Here is a 22,509-nt window from a genome sequence, read left to right as displayed (position 1 = left end):
TCACAAGACCAACTCTCTGGGGCATCTACATTGCCGTTCCATCGTACTTTGCCTAGTTGGAAATGCACAAATGGGACGCTGTTTTGCAACCGTCAAATCGTCATTGAACTTAGTTGCGATGATGCTGTCAGGCGCAGTACCATTCTCAACCCATGTCATAAGAGCAAGAAGAACATCATGGCGGGGATCAGAATAACCGGGTGTACTGTGAGCTGAAGTACTAAGAGTAGCGGCCTGATTGGGGCCTGCAAAGTACCAGGGAGCATTCATTGTAGAAGAAGTTTCAGTGCAATGTCTGTGAATGAGAGGTTAGTCTTTTGCAAACTGAAGTACATAAGAATGGGGACAAACTTACTCCAGACCAGGCACTAAGAAGAATCGGTAGAAATTATCAACTTCTATACCCATCGGGGCCAAATTTCTCGTAACATGATCGTGGAAATACACACTCGCGCCAGGAGCAACAGTTCCGTCAGCCAATCCATGATAATGGAGTAGTTTCCACCACGATTATAAAAGGGCGAAAGATCGAAGTTGTTGGCTGACGAATTTCCAGGATCTGTAGCATCGGCGTACTCGACGGTCTCGTAAGAAAGATCGGCGGCGGTAAAGTTGGTAAGTCCCAAATGTTTTGCATGTAACATAATTGATTCGCGGAATTTGATGCACTACCATCTCCAATGTTACCACTGGCCCAGGTCTCCTCACTCCCGTAGAGGACATGACTGAAAACGTATGTTTGATTGACGTCGACCCAGTCATTGTAAATAGACAGAAGGGTGTCAAGTTGTGGACTAGTAAGGCAGAAAGTAGTCTTCTTTGCCGTGCAAACCAGGGTCAAAGGATTGAAATTGTAGCCAAGAGGATCAGATATGATCGAATCAGTCAAGCCGTCCTGAGGATCGCATTGACGAAGTACCTCCTCACCTATAACACTGAACATTGATGTTGGAATAGTATGCGAGGATTTAGCTGGTGATTGATAGAGAGTTTGCTTCAAATTCCAAAGCTGGTTATGAGTAGTCCACCAAGCTGGGCAACCAGCAGCAACTCCGTCATAATCTTCTGGGAACATTTCTAATTCCTTTAAAGATTGGCGACCTCCTGTTGAGCATCCGGTGTAGTAGCTATACAATGGAGCACTTCCATACCACTTTTCTGTGAGCATCTTACCAATCACAGTCATTTCATGGTTTGCCCGCCATGCCCAGTCAGTGATAGACTCAGGGTTTCCAGTCCATGAACTACTCATATCAGAGTCAGTGTGACCAGTATCAGTTCCTACAGCTGCAAAGCCATATCTCATACCAGTGGCCTAATATCAGAATGTACTAGTTGTTGAACCTTAATGCCTTGTATTTAAGGTTACTAGGAATGAGGGGTAATCAGGATCGACAGAGGCTTATAGAAGATTCTAGTCTTGTAGCGACGACGACATTGATTAGAAATACAAGAGATAAAACAGAAGGTTCTAGATAGTCCTGAAAGGCCTATATATACAGGTCCTCTATCATTGTAAATAAATAATCAAGTTGAAATCAATATTCAAGAAAGGACAATATTAAATCTGAGTCACCACTCGCGTATATATTATATATCACTTATATATATATATATGATAAACCTCTGAACAAGACTAGTCAGTGGAAGGAGGGAAGAGGGAGGGATGCAGGAATGGCTTAAGCTTAACTTACCACATCGATGTAATTGATTCCCTGACCACTCTGAGCAGCTCCAAAAAATCTACTATTCCACTTGGTAGGTAACATCAATATGAAACTAAAATGAGTATTGACCTCAGTAGTGATGTTTAGTTGAACGGCACAGTTTGCAGGCATGCCAGTTGGGATTTGGCGGCTGGAACTTGGTGGAATAAATGTGGAATTTTCCAAGTAAGCTACTGCAGATAATACTTGTCCAGAAGTTTCATTAGCAGCCAAAAACGACTGGAAAGTTGAAATAGAACAATTCGACGTCGAAGCCATGCTTGTTGCAGCAAATGGTAGCATAGCTACGACCTGGTGTAGGAACTTCATGATCGAGAGAAGTCTCCGCTTAAACCTCGCTGAAATTTTGTAAATGCAAAGAAGGCGTGAATTTTTCAAGAATCAATGTTGTTCTGCATACTTTATATAGATAATTCCATTCTCCTTGCTAGAGTCGACCAAGAGAATAAATTACACTCAAGAGGGTCTGTCAGACCACGAAACACGGGTACTTTGAGATAAGATACCATCATTGGACCGTTATTGGGTTCCCAAGCTCCTCTAGACCTTATATAAGTAAGATCTATGCTTGATCAGTTGGTACCTGCATAGACGACCGCTTTGAGAAAAGCTTGACAGTTCCTTATTCTGATTGATATTACGGAGGTAAAATACAATTCTAGGGCAAATGATTCATAAATTCAGATTAACCTGCAGATATGCAGTTATATGTTGTGAACATCTTGGTGTTTTAATTATTCAACTGATTTCATTAGCCAATCCGAACACAGTAACTCAGTCAAATCAAGCAACTACTCCCCGCATTTCAGCTCCCGTTCATTGCTAATCTCGATTGCCGATCCCTTTTTGTCAATTACCGCGCAATAAATCTGATACTTCAGTCCGAGAACATTAGTTTATTACCTTAAAAGGTCAATTTTATGAATTAAGCAAGGTGACGCGCGGGTTTCTCTGAGGAAGGTGATGTTCTGATACATCCAGATTGTGCACTCGAGAATGAGAGAAAACGAAGGCTGGTGCGGTGATCATATGGGCGGCGAAGCTTTGATAATTAATATGTCCACGGAATTAACAAAGCCAACGATAATACAGCCAAGCCTACCTATGCCCTGAAGACCATTTCCAAAATTTCAATCATAAAAAGAACATTCTTTTTCACGCTCCAATAATACAGCCCTCTCTTAAACCCGACACAATGTCCCTGTATCAAGATCATAATCCCACTCATCACTTCTTACACCCGCCAATATATACAAACTCCCAGTAGGATCATACTTCTTCTTAATTTCCGCCAATCGATCGTAGCTTGTGCCAAAGAAATCGTGTTTTCCACTCAGTGTTATAAGGATTACCCTCATTAATATATGCACCCATATCTGGTGCCCATTCTCTCCATAACGCTTCTTTATTCTGCTCCATCCATTCTGCTGCCTGAGAAAGCGATTTCTTAGGTGTCAAAGTGTCATCAATCGTAGCACCGAGTGTGATAACATGTAAATATGTCTCTCTCCAGTCATTGGAGTAGTGTAAGTTAGTATTATGGTGGCTGATATAGACGTCACTGATACTACACTAATGCGTATAAAAAGTGATATTGCTCACTACCGTGCGTATGATAGGCTGTACGTATTAATGGATATATACTGAAATACAGCTTAGAAACTGAAACATTTCAATTAACCAAGCAGGTAGACAAAATCTAGTATTAATTTAGATTAATTAACATTCCAATATGATTTGAAATAAGCAAAAACTAATATAAGAAAAAACTCGATAAAAGACTTAAAACCACTCAAAATATTGCTATCTCTTTATTATTATCAAATTAGAATCTTATTAATATTATCTTCTACAACTCACTGCTCTAAATCAAGCTAAGACTTCAAACACTCCAACCTTTCAATGGATTCAATTGATAAACGTCCTCATCTATCAATACAAATGATTTTTACCCCACTAAAAACTCTTTCAGCCACTACCGATGAACTAATATTGATAAAAATTCAAGTGCCATTTTGCTGAGGTTAGAGTATAGATTCTGTTGAGTTTTTTCAAGCCATCATTTTCTAATATTATTAATTTTATCAAAAGCTGGGCTTGATAAGTATTTTGACATATTCATTAACAGGTTATCAATTTACACATTTTAATTCTAAGTGTGTAATTAAAGCATTATCATTTTTATTAAAACTCAATATTGATAAAAACGATAATAGGGGTACAAAAGCTTTAACTCGATATTGTGTTTGCTAGTAAGCTTTTATACAAGCTTTTGCTCGAATAATCCAATATGGATAATCCTATTGATATTTATTTATTTATTTATTTATAGTAATTAACATCTAATATCTAACCTCCCAAGGGGTATTCTAAACATACTAAGGAGCGGGCCTACAGGCCACTAGTGTTCTAGCCGCTTATAGTAGTATAATGTTAGCTAGTCAGGGGCTTGTTGCCTCTGGTATTCTCCTGCTCAGTATTGCTTATGGCGATTCTGCGGCTATTTTATCTAAGGGTTTGTGGTTTTGTTTTAAAGGGCTTGTTTCATATATCATTTGGGTATTGGCGGATGATTAGGTTGATTACTATCATCGGGAAAGTGTTCGGAGCGTTTATAGTTATTCGGTGTGGGTCTTAGATTAATTGGGGTGGAGAGCTTATCTTTGGGGTATTAGAGTAGGTTGGAATTCGTGTAGTTTCGTGTAGTTTGAGTATATCCTAGTATAAAATCTGGATCTAGCGAGAAGGTTAATAAAGTTATATTATATTTGCAGAACGCAATTGATATATGCTATTGTATTTTATTCGGATCGAAATCGATTTGGTTGTAAGCGGCCAGTCGTTGCGTGTTTGATTATTGATTGAATATTGAAAGAAATGTAGTAGGCTTTTCTCAATTCTATATATATAGATGTTTGTGCTATTTTTGTGATTGAATCTAATATGATAAGCTGTAAAGTCACCGTATTCAATCTGCATCGTTATAAGTCTGTATAGTATCCCACAAAAAAGCTTGAGGCTTTCCAGTTTCGAGGTATTATATATCGGTTTCTATACATTATATATTTTGGAGATCAAATCTCTTTTTTTTTCTTTTATTATCTATTCTTGGAGTGCTAATATTTGGCATGTAGAACAGAGCGGAAACTGTTGACTGTAGGGAAACAGGATGGGCTAGGGTCAAGCGATCTAGCTGTGTTTGACAGCACACAACAAATTTCGAAGGAAACTTTTTCTTCGAAATACGATCTTCTCACGATCGCTCTAGATTATAGTTATCAATACAATTCCATTGCAATTATCTCCAAGTGATTCTGGCCAGTAGTTGTTGTGATACTGCCGCCAACACTTCGAAACACAAAACGCACGCGAAAAAACGCGTGAAAAACTCTGTTTCAAGACTTCAGAACAGATAACCCAATCTTAATATCAATATGGAACACTCCGATTGTATAGTTGTAAAGATTCCAAACTACTAATCTGAATACTCTTTCAAATATAGATATAAGAAAAGCCACCCCAGACCAATCTATAATACCAAATACCTATCCAGCAATTACTTCCAGCCCGCCTAGTAATTCCAAATTTGCCTACTTATTCCAGAAGAACCCTAATCGAATTAGCAAGGCCTTACTTTATCAAATCACTCAAATAACCAATCCTGAAATCAGAATACAAGATTTCAGTATACCGAGCAATCCTTTTATTACTCAAAAGCCAAACAATATCACTCAAATTTTCAACCAAAACAAAAAGCAAAACTCTACTATATTATTCCACCAATCTAAATAAGCAATTCAAAATCCAAAACAATTCAATTACTCCTAAAAAAACTATTCTAAAAGCTAAGATCTCATAATTCTAGCTTCCACTCTCTCTCAATCACGTGACAAACAATCTAAGCTATTAGATCTTTTAGAAATCTTTAAAAAATACACTGAAAAGGAAATCTCATTACAGCTTTCAAAATCATTACATCCCAAATCAATCATTTGGAACAGCTACACGGAAAATCGAATCTCAAACCAAAGCTTTAACCAAATCGACTCCCATCAGTATTACAATATCAACATCAAAACCTTTTTATACTAATATTACAAAAGAAGGGGAAATAAAATCTAATTATTAAAGAAAAAAGTAATAAATCTATTCTAATAAAGAAAAAGACTAGTATTATTTAAAAACGATTATTTTTAATCAAATCAGAAATCCCTAACTTCAAAACCTTCTCGCTCTTAACGATTCGAAATAGATTAATAAAGCCTTCCAGGAAATTGGAATCAAAGGACTAATAGTTACTATAGTAATACTTTTTTTCAATAATAATATTATTATTACTATTAATGATCCCTTTACAACACAATTCCTAATTGAAAAGAAAGCTATCTGGAAAAATGTTATTAAATTCGAAAGGATTCAAAAAGATCAAAAATGATATAGGATTATTATCACAATATTCCTATAAAAAAGTTCTCTGAGCCCAAAAAAATAGATTTGATTATAATTGAATCAAAACCTTCAATATAGATTTCAAGCTAATAGGAATTCTCTTTTGGCTCACTCCAATAGCCAAAAAAGCCCATCAAAAGATGGCATTATCGTTATAGCTTTTGCCTCAAAATCAGAAGTCGAATTAGCTATTCAAAAGCGATTGTATATTGCAGGTACTAGTATCAGAGTAGAATAATTCTATGAATCCAAACCTACTATACAATGCCAAAAATGCTAGGGCTTTGGGTATTAAAGCTTGTATTGTAAAAAAGACTCTTTTTGCGGATTGTACGGAGACAAATATATTATAATAATACACCTCTATATGGTCTGTAATTTAAAAGGAAAACTCTACTCTCATATTATTACCAAATGCTTTAATTGTTAAGGAAATCATATAGCTAGCTTTAAAAGCTATGAAATCTTCAAAGCTATTCAATAAAAAAGCTAATAGTATTAATCAATGTATTATAATAATATCAGATTTCTTCAAATAAACCTCAATAAAAGCTTTCAATCATAGAGAATGTTTTATAGCTTGTTCTTGAACTCAATATTAATCTGATTTTAATTTAGAAACCTTGAATTCAAAAAAATGGAATCAATTTCTCTAATTGCAGATCGATTATACACTCCAATTTTTATACAAATTCTCCCCAACTTCAATTTTGATCTCAAATTCTGAACCCTTCTATATATTTCCAAAAACCTCCGAACTATAGTTAATCTAACCCTTATTCGCCAATAGACCCGGATATACAGATAATAAACTACCAAAATGAAAGCGAAAACCTTTCAAATTATCAATATATATAACAAAGCAGATCAAGTATAAGAAAAAGGATATATAATTAATCGGTCCCTTTACAATCTATCGATTAATTAATAAACAATAATATTAGGCGACTTCAATTCCCATTATCCATTATAGAATCCCTTTTCAAATAAAAACACTAATACTGATCAACTAGTAAAGTGATTGAAGATCAAAATCTAAGTCTATTGAATGAGCCTGAAGCTATTACTTTCTTTCAAACTAATCTGATAAATCTAAGTATACTCGATCTCATATTAACTTCTCAAAGTATCTCTTCAAGGATATAAGATTGGCAAATACTTTCTAATATTAGATTTGATCATTCAAGGAATTCTATTTGAATTAAAAAGGAAAAGAGATTTCAAATATCTCTTTCAAGAGCAATAATCAGATATTATATAAAACTAGCTAATTGGGAGCTATTCGAATCTATTCTACAATTCAAAGTCAAATACTCGCCCACTCTAACCAACTAAGTATATTTATAATAATTATATAAGATTTGATTGATTTCCTTCAAGAAAACAATATATATCATTCCAAATTGGATCAAGCTGTTAACAAATTTACAAGGATTATCCAAAAGGCAATAAAAAGCTGTATTTCGAAGGTTATAATAAATAAAAAAGCTAAACCATAATAATCTCTTGAATTGAAAGTTTTTGAAAAGAACTAGAAAAAGTAAAACAACAAGTTGAATTTAATCTCGAAAATATTAGTTCAAAAAAAGCTTATCGAATTATCAGAAACAAATACTTTCAAGCTATTAAAACAGCAAAGAAGAATCATTGGAACGATTTTCTAGAAAAAGAGAATATTCAAACTATTTTCAAAGCAATAGCTTATACAAAGGATTATTAAATCAAAGGATCCTAATATTACTTCAGAAACCTCTTTTGAAAGAAAATGCTCTGTTTTTTTCGAATTATTCTATTCCCTTAACCTTTTATTACAATCAAATCTGAATGAAAAGGATATTAATAATCCAATAAATGAGAATAGCCTGATCTCTTTAAAAATGAATTAAAGAATACCTATTCGGCTAAAAATTCAAGGGAAAACTTCTAATCCAAATAATATTACTCAAGAAATCATTACAAGAGTGTATAAAGCTATTCCACAAACCTCTTTATTTTATATAGTAAGCTTCTCAATATTGAATATCATTTATAATACTGGAAACAAGTTATTAAAGCAATTCTAAAAAAGCTTCGAAATCAGATTATTCGATACCAAAAGCATATAAAATTATTACACTTTTCAATTGCTTAGAAAAAATAAGCAAAAGGATTTTAGCTTAACAATTAGGATATCTAGCGGAAACTATCTATCTCTTATATTATAATCAAATGGGAGGACGATAAAAGAAATCGGCAATCGATATAGCTCTTTTTTTGAATACAGAGATTGAAAGCAATAAGCGAGCTAATAGTAAGACTTTAGTTTTATTTATAAATATAAAAGGAGTATTCGATTATATTTCAAAAAATCGATTATTGGATATCTACAAGAAGCTGAGATTATCAACCAATCTTATCTCCTGGATAGCTTTATTTCTTCAATAAAGATAATTAAACTATCTTTTAATAATCAAATCGAATCTTTCAAACCAATTTCGATTGGAATACCACAAAGCAGCCCTATTTTGTTAATCCTTTTCTTAATTTATATTAGAGATCTTTTTCAAAACAATTTAATCAAATTCCTTTTATATATTAACAATATCGCTTTATCACTAAATTATCTATTTGGAGAAAGAATATTAATTCGTTAGAAAAAAGCTATAAAACAATTATACGAATTTAGCTCAAAGAATACAATCCAATTCGATTTAGTTAAAACAAAGCTAATGTATTTTTCCTCTTTCAAATTAATAGCTCAATATTCTATTACTTATTCAATTCGAAAACAGTAATACTCTAATCTCTAATTAGATGGCTTGATATCTGATTTAATCCGAATCTCAAATTCGATTAATATATCAATATCAGAGCAGCATAAGTGAAAAGAGCCTTTTAATAAATAGCTTGTTTAGCTAATACAGAAAAAGGCCTTAGTTCTAAGGCTATAAAACAGTTATATATAACTTATATAACTAGTATTGCTGATTACAAATCGGAAGTTTAATAGAAAGGCTAGATCAAATTCAAGGATAACACTTCAATTACTTTAAAATCTAGCTTTTCGAAAAATACTTGGAGTCTTCAAAACCGCCCCAATCCTTCCAATAGAAATCGAAGCAGAACTAAACCAGCAAAAATCCGTTTAGACTCAAATATAAAACGATATGCCTTTCGATTAATGAAACTATTACCAAATCACCCAATCAATATCGAAAAAGAAGTGTTATCTCAATATAAATCGGATCTAGAAGCAATAGCTACTCTTTAAAGGAAATATTATAAGCATTTCAATTAGATAAAATAAGAGAATCTATAAAACAAGATTTCAATCCATCTATTCTCGAAAAGATTATCTATTTCAATTTTTTTCCCTAAAAAAGAGATATACCTTACAAAATCAATATTAGTAAAGCCTCAAAAGAAAATACAGCTATTCTTTACAATATTATATTTAAACATAGAGATCAAAATACAGTTTATATATATACTGATATATCTTCTACCAAAAAAGAAATTGGAATAGGAGTAGGGATAGTTGTAATACAATCAAATGAATCAATCTCTTATTGAAAACATTCGAATATTAATATCAATCAATTAGTATATAATAGAGAATTATTGGGAGTTATAAAAACTATTGAATATACTAGTACTGTAACATATAAAGAATAGAAATTCAAGATTTATTTGGATAACCCAAACTAACTCTATCATCTAAAAACCCCCTCCGATCACCCTGAACAAGCTTATTAAATACAAGCAATCAAGACAACAAAGGATATTAGAGCAAAAGGAACTAAAATCTCTTTAAATTGGATTCCAGATTATATTTTGATATAAGAAAATGAAATAACTAATAAATTAGCGAAAGAAGCAATTTCAATACAAGCCACTTTAAGTGAAACCAGTATAGAACTACTTAATATATAATAAAGAAATACGATTCCAATCAATAACTAAAGATTCTCAATCAATACAAATCCAGATCAAATCAATCAAATATAACCTATTCGAAACTCTTTTTATAGAAAATCAGTTTCAAAATCAAACTATCAAAAGATACTAAACGAAATACTATTAGTGCCTTCTTTCAACTCAAAATCGGCTATGGTTATATTAAGTCTTATTTACATCGATTCAAACTTTTAAATAATAAATATATCTATAATAATATCAAAACAACTATACACCTCCTTATTGATTACTCAATATATAAAAAAGAAAAAAAGGAAATCTTCAAGAAATATCAATCTTGAAAATCAATCTATAATTTCTGCTATATACAAAAATAGATATCGAATTAGCAATCAAATTCATCAATACTACCAAAATCACTATTCGAACTTAACACCTATCAAAAACCGAGATACAAAACGAAATTGTAAAAGAAGAAGAGACAATAAGAGAAGAAGAGAAAGCCATTTTGGAAATGGAAAGAGAAAAAGGAGGATAAAAGAAAAGATAAAAAAGAAAGGGTTTAACCCTCTCTACTCTATATCTTACTATATGCACTTCATATAGTAAGCAGGAACGAGTCCCCAGTATTAGTTTTCACTTACCCTATTATTAAAATTCCTAATTTTGTACTTTAAAAGTTATCCGCTAGACCATTTGGCCTAGCCGTCCTATATAGTCATAGACTAAAGGTGGACATTAATTAAATCAATCAATCAATCAATAGCTGTGTTTTGATTAGCAAGGCGATTGGCTGTTTTGTTACCTTTAATTTTAGTATGCTTAGGGGATTACTTGATTACAATATTGTAGTGTTGTAATTGCTTGATGGTATTTGTGGTATACCTATTGAGAGGAGGTAGCGGTGCTTCCTTGCATTTCTCAGATTATTGAGGTGCTATCAATGTATAACCATATTCGTTTCTGGTAGGGGCGATTAATGATGCTCAGGAAGCATTCTAGTTCCTGTTATGCACCAATCGCCTCAGCATCAAAAATATGCAACTGTTCGTGTATACGGTTGTAGTCGTTATCAATCTGTTGCTTGCTGTGGTAGATTACAAAGCTGTACTCTATACGGTGACTGTGTTTATCGTATTGTTCAGATCCATCTAAAAACACAGAGTAGTCTTTTTGAGGGGATTAAGTCTCACCATTCCTTGAATACTTTTGTAGTATCCTTTTTATCCATACCATTCGTTAAATCGATATAGTACTCGGAAAAGAAATGAGGCTGTAAGAGTCTAGGGTGTTCAGTGACAGGGATTGTCCGTTCTATTCTTTGCAGTTTTGTTGATTGATTGATTGATTGATTTCATTTACGTCCACCTTCAGTCTAAGACTATATAGGACGGCTAGGCCTCTAGAGGCTCTAGCGGATAACTTTTTATTCTACAAAAATGGATATATACGATTTAGGGAAGTGAAAACAAATGCTGGGGAACAGTGCCCGCTCATTATACGCATTGCATATAATAAGAAAATTGTGAAAATCAAGAAATTGTAAGGAGATCAAAGCCCTCTCTTATTTCCCTAATTACTTCTTCTTCATTCTCTTCTTCTCTCTCCTCTTCTACCACTATTCCTTCCTCTATCTCGTCTTGTATGAGAGCCCTGGCCAGGTGCCATGCTCTTGTGGCGATTTTGGTGATATTGATGAATTTAATGGCTAATTCAATACCTACTTTTGTATGAAGTAGGAACTGTATAGTGATCTTAGATAGTGGTATATTCTTGAATATTTCTTTTCTCTCTGCTTTGTATATGGGACAACTAATAAGGAGGTGTTGTGGAGCCTCAATATTACCACATATACATTTGTTATCAGAGAGTTTGAATCGATGTAAATAAGATTTGATATATCCATGACCTAATTTGAGTTGAAAATATGCGCTAGCAGTGTTTCGCTTGGTTTCGCTTGGTAGCTTGATTTTCGATCCTATCTTCCATGGAAATAGCTTTGAATAGGTCAAAGGGGATTGATTTGATCTGAGTTTGTATTGATTGAGAGTAGAAAAGCCATGGATCTGAATCGTACTCTTTGATCATCATACCTAGAAGTCCAAAACTTGTTTCGTTTGAGATAGAACGTATTGTGGTTGCTTCCTTTGCTAGTTTATCTGCTAGCTCATTTCCTTCTACTAAAGTATGTCCTGGAACCCAATTTAGAGATACTTCAGCTCCTTTTGCTTTGATGATTTCCGCTGCTTTGATTGCTCGAATCTGATAGGCCTGTCCAGGGTGGTCTGATGGTGTTTTTAAGCGATATAGACCAGCTTGGTTGTCCGAATATATCTTGAATTTGTTGCCAATACAGGCAATTGTGCTAGCATATTCAATAGCTCTAGTAACCCCGTAAAGCTCTCCATTATACACTAGTTGATTGCTACCAATATTCAATTGTTGTTGATATGAAATTCGATTGTTTGGTTGTATTGCGATTATACCTACACCTATACCTATTCCTTTTTCAGTAGAAGAGGCATCAGTATAAATGTAGGTAGTATCCTTATCTCTGTGATTGAAAACGATATTGTGAAGAATAGCAGTATCTTCTTTTGATGAATTGCTAATATTAACTCTGAAGGGAATTTCCTTTTTCCATGGAGGGAAGTTGAAGTGAATAATCTTTTCAAGTGAAATAGGATTGAGATCCTGATTTATTGATCCTCTAATTCTATCAATTTGGATTGATTTATATCGTTTTCTTTGAGGAGTAAGGATTACTTCCAAATCGGTTTGATATTGAGCTGATATTTCTTTTTCGATATTGATTGGATGGTTTGGCGAGAGTTTTAGCTAGACGAAACGCGTATTGCCTAACATTTGAATCTAATCGAATTTTTGGGGGCTTTAGGCCTGCTTCTACTTCCATTGGAAGGATTGGGGCTGTTTTGAAGACTCCTAATATCTTTCGGAGAGCTAGGTTTTGAAGCGATTGCATCATATTCTTGAAATGAGTTTGACCTCTCCACCAAATCACTGATCCGTAATCAGCTATACTGGTTACACATGCTATATATAATTGTCTAAGGGCTTTAGGATTAAGGCCCTTTTCGGTATTAGCTAATCGAGCCATTCGATGGAAGGCACTTTCGCTTGTGTGATTCAAATATTAACATGTTGATCGAATTTGAGGTTCGGGTCGAACCATATTCCCAGCCATCTAATGAGAGATTGGGGTACAATTATTTCCGAATTGGGTAGCGTGATTGGATATTTTTTCGTTAATATGGATGATGAAAAGTGCATTAGCTCTGTTTTTGCCAAATCGAATTGGATTGCATTTCTAGAACTGAGTTCATAGATTTGTTTTGTAACTCTCTCTAGAGTTTTGATATTCTTTTTCCATGTAGATGAATGTGTGATTAAAGCAATATCATTTATATAGGAAAGAAACTTGATCGAATTGGGTAAAAAGAGCTTCCTGATATATATAAGGAAGAGAATTGGAGAAATCGGGCTGCCTTGTGATATTCTGGTCGAAATTGGCTTGAAAGATTCGATTTGATTATTAAAAAATAGTTTCAATTATCTTTATTGAAAAAATAAAACTATCCAGGCTATCAGATTTATAGGTAGTTTTAGTTTCTTATAAATATTTAATAGTCGATTTCTCAAAACGTAATCGAATGTTTTCTTTATATCTATAAATAATATTGAGATCTTTTTATTGGCTTGTTTGTTTCTTTCGATTTCTGTAGTCAGTAAAAGTGCAGTATCGATTGCTGATTTCTTTTAGCATTTTTCCATTTGACTCTTGTGAAGGAGATGGGTTGTTTTTACTAAATATCCTAATTGTTGAGTTAGAATCCTTTTGTTTATTTTACCCAAGCAATTTAAGAGTACAATTACTCTATATGCTTTTGGAAGGAAATAATCTGGTTTGGAAGCTTTCTTCAGAATAGCTTTTATAGCTTGTTTCCAACATTTCGAATAATATCCTAAATTAATAAGTTTACTAAAGAGAGTAAAAAAGGTATATAGAATTGCTTTGTAAGCCTTTATAATAATCTCTTGAATGATTCTATCTGGGCTAGGGGTTTTTCCTTGGATTTTAACTGAACAAGTATTACTTAATTCGATTTGAATAAAATTAGGTTATTCTCATTTCTTGGATTGTTTATACTCTTCCTATTATAGTTTTGGGGTAATAGGAGGGGGTGGGAACAGAGTTAATCTGAAAGTAAAGCATTTTCCTTCGAAAGAGTTTTCTATTACAATATCCGGTATCCTTTTAATCTTGAAAGTCTTTAGTATAGGCCATTGCTTTGAAAATTATCTTTGTATCCTCCTTTTCTAGAAATTTATTCTAATAATCCTTCTTTGTTGTTTTAATAGCTTGAAAGTATTTGTTTCTAGCAATTCGATATCTTTTTTTAGAGCTATGATTTTCCAAATCTAATTTAATTCTTTGCTTTGCTTTTTTTAGTTCTTTTCGGAAATCTTTCAATTCAGATATCCATTATGGTTTGGCCTTTTGATTGAAACAATTTTAGATATATATCTTTCTATTGCTTTTGAATAATTCTAGTAAATTCGCTTACTACTTGATCTAAAGTTAAATAATAATTGTCTTTGTTTTTCAAAAGATTTAAGGAATTCTTTTTAATTAGAATAATTAATTCTAAATTAGACAGAATAGGGGAATATAAGGATTCCGATTTGAATATTAATTCGAACTTTTCCTAATTTGCTAGTTTAGTATTGTATCTAGCTATCGATCCAATATTAGAAGTATTTAGATCTTCTTTTCCTTTTAATTCGAATAATATTCCTATATAATCAGATCCTATATCTGAAAGCGTTTTGCCAATTGTGAATTTGAGGAGAGATTCCCTTTAATACTAGCATTAGATCAAGAATACTTGGATTAAGGAGATTAGTTCGATAGAAAGTGCTAATTCCGGGCTCATTTAAAAGAATGAGATTCTGATCTTCAAACCATTCAGCTAATTGATCAGCGTTTCCACTTTTCTTCAAAAAAGGATCCCACCATAAGTGATGGGCATTGAAGTCGCCTAAAAGGATAGTTTCTTATGTGATAAATATATTATACAAGCATCTTTCGATTGTGAAACCTTTCTTTTTAGCTTGATTAGCTTTATTATATATATTGATGATTTGAAAGGTTTTGTTTCCATTTTGACAATTGAAAATCTGTATATCAAAATCTATTGGAGAATCGGAAGCTAGATTGATTGTAGCTTGAAGAGTTTTTGATATATATAGTAGTATACATGGCCAGTAATTAGAATTAAGTCTTGATAATGTTTATATAAAATTGAAGTGTATAATAAATCTTGAATTTGAATAATCAATTCCGTTTTTAATAATCCAAGGTTCTTGAATCATAATAAGATCGATATTAAGTTCTATTATAAGCTATAGAACGTTCTCTATAGCTTATAAACTCCGATTGAGATTTATTTAAAGGATTCGAATATTAGTATGACTTATTAATGAGTAGTATTCGATTTTTATTGAATAGTCTGATAGGTTTTGTATATTTTCGAATTTGCTATATAATTCCCTTGGCAATTCAAGCATTTTACTTTTAAGTGTTGATAGAACTTTCCTTTGATATTATATACCATATACAAGTATATTAATGTAATGTGCTTGTCTCCATATAATCCACAAAAAGGGTTCCTTTTACAATGGGTATCCTGATACCCAAATCCTTGACATTTCTGATATTGTGTAGTTGGTTTTGATTTGTAGAATTGTTTTATTCTTATACTACTTCCAGCAATATATAATCGCTTTCAAATAACTAATTCTGCTTTTGATTTTATAGCAAAAGCAATAACAATAGTACCCTTTTGTTGATAAGCTTTTCTGGAGGCGGGTATAAACCAAAAGGGGATTTCTATAAACTTGAAGTCTGGATTGAAGGTTTTGATTTCGTTGAGTATAAGATCCATTCCTTTTGTATCTGAGAATTCTTTAATTGGGATTTGTGAATAATAACTTTGTGCTATTCTTAATCCTTTTGGATTCTTTCGAATTTGATAATATTATTCCAAATCGCTTTCTTCTTTAATAAGAATTGTGATATAAAGGGATCATTTATTATAATAATGATATTATTATTGAAGGATATAGTTGCTGCTACAATGACTGGCCCTTTGATTCCGATCTTTTGAAAGGTTTTATTTATTTTATTTCGGATAATTAGGGGAGAAAAGGAGATAGGGTTTGGAAAATCTGGCTTGATTAAGATAATTCGTTTTTGAATAAGATTAGATTTCTTTTCTACATTAATAGATATAATGTTTTTCTCTTTAAGAACTAAATTCTATTCTCCTTTTTTTTGAAATATCAGCATATATTGATTTCAATATAATAATAATAACAGTAATAAGTAAAAAAGGTTTAATTAATACTTTCACTTGTAATTCGATTTTGGTGTATAACGGTTTTCAAATAAATAATTTAAAAGGTAATAATATTCGAAACTGTAATAAGCTTCCCCTTTTCAATATATTCTCTAAAAATCTCTAGGAAATCTAAAAGCTTGGATTGTTCTTCGCATAATTGGAAGAGAGAGGAAGCTAGCACTATAAGGTCTCTAGCTTTCAAATAGCTCCTTGGGTGTATTTGGGTTGTTTTGGATTCTAGGTTGTTTGTTCTGATTGCTAAGGGGTATTGTAGGGCCCCGTTTCTTATTCTGATTGAATATATAGATAGTATTGGTTGTATCTTGAGTAATAAAGGGGTCACTAAATAGATTGAATTCTTCAAATCTTCTTCCAGTACTAACTAGCTGGTTAATTAATAGAATAGGGCTAGAGATTTCGAATTGAGGGTTTTCAGAAGGCGGGGGAGGGCTTAAAGGTATTGGGATACCTAGAACAACAGTAGGATAAGTGATTGATATAATGAAGGCTTCAGAAGGAGCCTCCATCATAGCCATATCCCTAAGTGTTAATGAATTATTAAGAGAGCTCATATTGAGGATCTTATTCTTATTCTGGTAATTCGAAGTGAGAAAATTTTACGCGAATTTTCGTGTATGTTTCGTGTTCGGAGCGCCGACGACAATAGCACAACAACTACTGGTCAGAATCACTGGGGGGCAATTGCAATCAATTTGGTTTAATAACTATGATCTAAATCGATCGCGAACGGGTCGTATTTCGAAGAAAAAGTTTCCTTCGAAATTTGTTGTGGCGTTTGCAGTTTTGTATTGGGACCTTTCAGAGTACCTATACCTCATCCTTTCTTCTTGATACATAGCTTTAATCGATTTATAAGTAGATATTGTGTATCTACTATCTGAAGCCGAAACGCGAAACCTCAGTCTGGCTTGCTTTAGTACAACAATTCCAGCTGGGAGACCAGCTTTTACGAGGAGTGCGGTTGTCGGGGTCGTCTTGTAGACGGGTAAAGCTCCCCGAATCCTATTGATATTATTAATATGATTCTAATAATAAATCATTAAAAGATCTATACATACTATCCAAAATAATTCAAAATAAAACCACTTTTGTAAAGAATCTAAGATAATTACAGTTATATAAAGGGGTGAATTATTTGTCAAAATGTAATATTTCTTAATTTTTGATCATCTATTATTACAACTCGGACCCATCCATGTGTTATTTGTATACTCTTCTGAAATTGAACTAATTAGCCTCTAATATAAGGAATGCTAGATGAATCTAGTAAGGAAGGGAAGATAGAATGTGAATATTTAAAATTTATTTTTGCTTTCTCAAGTGTTCTAATAAGTATTCTAGTATAGGTAAAACACGATTAAAAATAATATTATTACCTTCAAAAAATTGTATTGTATTTTTTCAATATAACAAACATCTTTGAAACTTATTAAAAGTATCAAAATCTTTATTAAATAGCTTAATAGCTCTTAAAATATTATTAGGATATAATTACCATTATTGTTTATATACATTCTTGATTTTAGAGTTTTTAAAAACACTACACATCTTCTCCCAAGAGTTTCATTAAGTGTTGTTGTCTATAGGGATTCGTTTTTTTATAAGGTAAATAAAGTTTTGTATTTTGTATAAACTCTTTTGAAGTAATGTTGCAAAACAATGATATTTCTCAATTACATTCTTTTTTTTTTATTTATCCTATTATTCTTTATCTACAACCTCAATCCCAACTGCAAGAGCTTTGATATTAACATCGTCTTCAAAAATATCATCAGCTTGTTGATCCATAGGTTTATCAATAAACATTGCAGCTTTTTGTGACTAAATTGATGAAATATATAAGACAGCGTATACAAGATTCGATTAAATACCACTCCATATCAAATTTATCAATAATACTAAAAATGATTAGTAGGAATACTAAAAGAATAAAATAGTTTACTAGAAAATAATACTTGTGTGCAGGTATTATTATTTGATCTATTGTTTATCACTATTGCCCCCAATTTAGTTGCAATTTTATATCTTTCAATCTCTTTTGCAAGAACTTTTACAATATTTTCCTTGGTGTATTGATCTACAACCTTTTTGAAAGCAAGAGTAAGAGTTTTAAGCATACCATTTTAATCAATAAACTATACAATTAAGCCAAGAATACTATATTCGTTAGGGGAGGTCCAAAGGTCCTGAATAAAATGAATATTCGATTGAGATATATGTAAAACCTGTCTAATGTGAAGTTGATTCTCTTCATAAATTCAATCAACCCAAAAAATTAAGGTTTTTTGAGAATCTGGAATCCATATAGCTATTTATTTATTGAGATAATAAAGAATAGCTCGAAACTCATTACATTCAATAAACTTTGCTAATAAAAAACAACATGCAAATAAGTATATAACAGAAGCTCTAAAACGTGGGGATCTAAAACATACTCATCGGGAAGATTTTCAAGAGTTTCTTCATCTTTTATCATTCTATAACACTTGAATCCAACGGATTTGCTAGCATTTTGCATAGCTTGCTGTATAGTAGCTTAGACACGCTCTCGACACTCTTCTCGAGGGGATGCCTCACTAATTGAATAGTAAATACACAAATGTACTACAATAATACATATACCACCAGATTCGAGGTACTTTTGTTTGCAATAATGACATCTCCATTGAACTTTACCTCGATTGTCGAGATAAATAGTGTTGGAATCAGTATCAGGCATATGTTTCCAGATCCAAGAATATCGACGTCGTGCATTGAGAGCTGTAGAATGTGTTTCAGCTTGAGGTCCTTCAATATTGAATGTTTGTAGATATAGATATAGGAGTAGATGTAAGTCCAAGTATTTGAGAGTTTTCTTGAGAGTTGCATAGAGTAGGTGTAGGGCTGGATGGAGAGGGGATATCAATATTATCAAAAAGCTAAGGTTGATCAATAAAACGATCAGGATCGACAACACTAAGAGTATCTGAAGGATAAGTGGTTAAACCATTATCTTCGATAATAATAACTGACATATTGATAATGAAATGATTGAAGTGTAATAGAATAAATAGAATTTGATAGTTTTTGAATATAAAATGAGGGGTTTGATTTCATATTAAATATTCTGATCTAAGAAAGTGATTATCGTTATATAATATCAAAAATCTCCTTTGGGAATTGAAAAAATTGTATCATGATAACTCTCTTGTCATAAGATATGAGATAAATCGAAAAATTCAATGTATTCTATTGAATTTCGCTTTTATTGTCGTAATCAATATAGTTGGAAGTAGTGATATTCTTGAAGAATCAAATATTAGAACCTCAAAAAAGGTGTATGCACGTGCCAGCCACTCGTTTCAGCCAATCAATTATCAATATTTCCGTATCCTACCAGTGGTATGCAATATTAGGTAACAACCTCAATAATTCCAGTGATATGGCATTCAATAATACATATTGAAATACGTAGTAGAGAATGTATACGCATCACTAGAGTGGGGCGTATGGAAAATACGTCGTATACTATGTCAATGACTGTCTCTCTCCAAATCGGGTTCAGCGAACCACGCATTTCTTTCGGAACATTAAACGGGCCAGGTCCTCCTTGTAAGCCAACTATCATCTGAGATCCACCTCCGCCCTGACTTGCTAGCGCGCGTTGTAAATATGCAGCTACTGTCTCCATTGGGAGATCAGAGAGTTGCGCGCGCCCAAGTAAACGAGTAGAAAGAAGAGAACCTGTCCAGCTGGATCTTCGCCAGGATCACCAGCATAGAAAAAGTCGAGATAAGTAGGGTATACATCTGTGACTGTGTAATTAAGAGAGAGCGATCCATTAGAAATATCCTTCATTTTCTCAATTACAGGGGAGATGACAGTGTCCATTTCAGAGGTACTGATGTTGTATCCGTAGAATGCTTGTGAGAAGTAAACACCCGGGGGTGTGGATTCTGAACCGGAAAGACCTCGCGCTGAGGAGCCAGTAGCAGCAGTCATTGCGCCTGCTAGACCAGTGTCCATTAGGTCTGGGATACTTTGAAATAGGATTGCCAGGGCACTCCAAGCTGCTGTTGCAGTGGTAGTATCGTTTTCGGAGCCGAGAGGAATCACCTCGAGATTTACGGCTACAACAGAAGAGACTGCAGGATGTGCTTGTAGAACGAATTCAGTCACGAGACCATATTTACCAGGACCGCCTCCTCGGATGGCCCAGAGAAGGTCAGGATTTTGCTCCGCGTTCGCCGTCAAGATTTCGCCCCGAGGCTGTAATAACAGTAGCTTGATGGATTTGATCGGCACCAAGCCCGTATTGGCTTGAGAGAGGGCCGTGGCCACCTCCTTGGAGATACCCCCCTAGACCGACAGTTTTGGCATCACCCCCAACGATCGTTTTTTCCAGCCTCATGTGCGGCTGTGTAAATAAGTTCTAGATTGTTTCCGCTCCCGGCAATGAGGACGTCAGCTGTAGAATTGGAGCCGGGGATGGGCCAAGAAGAATTGAATTCCCGTTTGAGAAAGTTATGGGTCCATATTGAGAGGGAGTTGGCGGCCGCTTGATCTGTGAGTTTAGACATGGTTAGATATTTTCTTTATTTTCTACTTGCTGTTTACTTTTTTAAAAGGTCAAATAAATCGGAAGATGGAGGAATCAGACCTTCCATTTAGATCGTGACCAGTTCCTTTGATTACAATTCGAATATTTCTTTCCGTAGCCCATTTCATCGCTGTAGCGATTTGATCCTCGGTAGTGGCATTGACAACATAAATCGGACAACCGCCTATCTCACAGCTTTTACCAGCTTGATACCCCGTTGCATCGGTAGGAAGACAGGAATTATTGGCATAGATGGGATAATCGATCCCTTCTGGTGTATTGGCTTGCCATGAGGCCAGAGCCCAATTAGTCTGGACGGAAGAACAATTTTTGAGTTGAGTTAAACGGGTTTCCAGTGTAGCAAGAAGAGGTCGGCGGAAGAGTCTTGACGAGGGTTCCGGAGATGGATGTGTTGAGTGCTGCCCAATCGGCGGAGGAAGGCCACGAGGCGTCTGCAGGTGTGATTTTGCATGTCTGGGTAGAACTGGAATTGGTGGCGAGTATGAGGGTTGGGAGAAGTGAGAAAGTAAGAGTTATGAGTTGAGACGAGTGAGAGGGTAACATCTTGAATGATGCGTGATGATGGGTGAATAGTATGGGCAAGAAAACGACGAAAGAAAGGAATTGAGAAGCATATATAACACAGAAGTCATCGCACTTGCCAAGATGGAACGATACAAATTGTTCATTCGTCGCTTTGCATAAGAGATCTGATTGGACCAGAAAATCGAGAAACATACTACCAGGCCATGCATATCAACAATGTTCATCTCTATTTCCTTGAAATGAGTCGGTCCTGCTTTCATACAGATAAAAAGAGATCTATACATAGGTGAACAGACCATCGCCATTGATTTTAGCATTTTCTTCTCCCAAGAATTCGAGACAGGATGCTTTTTTATGGATCTTGTGGATGGTGCCAAGGGCGTTTATACTTCCCTCAACGAGGATGTAACCGATATCCCTACATCGTGCACGTCCCTATATCTTGCACACTTTATTTCTTTCAAAAATGATATTTTAAAATAATATATAATTAATTAATCATTAGATTTTATTGAAAATTAAAATGGGAATATAGTAATATTATTGTTTTTATAAAAAATAATAAAATTACAATAATAATCAATAATCAAATAGAAATCTTAATATTAAAAATATTAATATTAAAATATTATATATTAATTTATTTAATAATAGAAATGATAAAAGTTTTTTTTAGAATACTTTTTATAAATTTGAAGATTTTTTTGGTTTAAAGGAATCAAAAAAGCTAGTTTTTGTATTAGAAATTCGAAATTATAGTAATATATATAAAAGTTTTAATAATAATTTATTTTAAAATAAAAAACTTTTATAAATTAAATATTAATAATTTTCAAATAAAATTTAATTATGATGTATTATTTATATA

The 22,509-nt window shown here is 33.4% G+C and overlaps 2 protein-coding genes across 2 annotated transcripts; both read right to left on the bottom strand.

Annotated features, from left to right (window-relative positions):
• On the bottom strand, positions 1-1,699 carry EAF02_001139 (uncharacterized protein; the record flags this gene model as incomplete). Its single annotated transcript, XM_038897187.1, has 4 exons — positions 1-295; positions 356-398; positions 577-1,244; positions 1,695-1,699. 4 exons carry the CDS (start codon positions 1,697-1,699, stop codon positions 1-3), a joined length of 1,011 nt encoding a protein of 336 aa, XP_038764046.1.
• An 18,474-nt stretch (positions 1,700-20,173) lies between these two features.
• EAF02_001138 (uncharacterized protein) lies at positions 20,174-21,075 on the bottom strand (the record flags this gene model as incomplete). Its single annotated transcript, XM_038897186.1, has 2 exons — positions 20,174-20,854; positions 20,959-21,075. The coding sequence occupies 2 exons, from the start codon at positions 21,073-21,075 to the stop codon at positions 20,174-20,176; spliced, it is 798 nt and encodes a 265-aa protein (XP_038764045.1).
• Between the last annotated feature and the right edge of the window lie 1,434 nt (positions 21,076-22,509).

Source organism: Botrytis sinoallii (genome assembly GCF_014898435.1).
Source record: "Botrytis sinoallii strain Bc 23 chromosome Unknown BSIN_001, whole genome shotgun sequence".
Taxonomy (NCBI): domain Eukaryota; kingdom Fungi; phylum Ascomycota; class Leotiomycetes; order Helotiales; family Sclerotiniaceae; genus Botrytis; species Botrytis sinoallii.
This window is presented reverse-complemented; position numbering and strand designations above follow the sequence as displayed.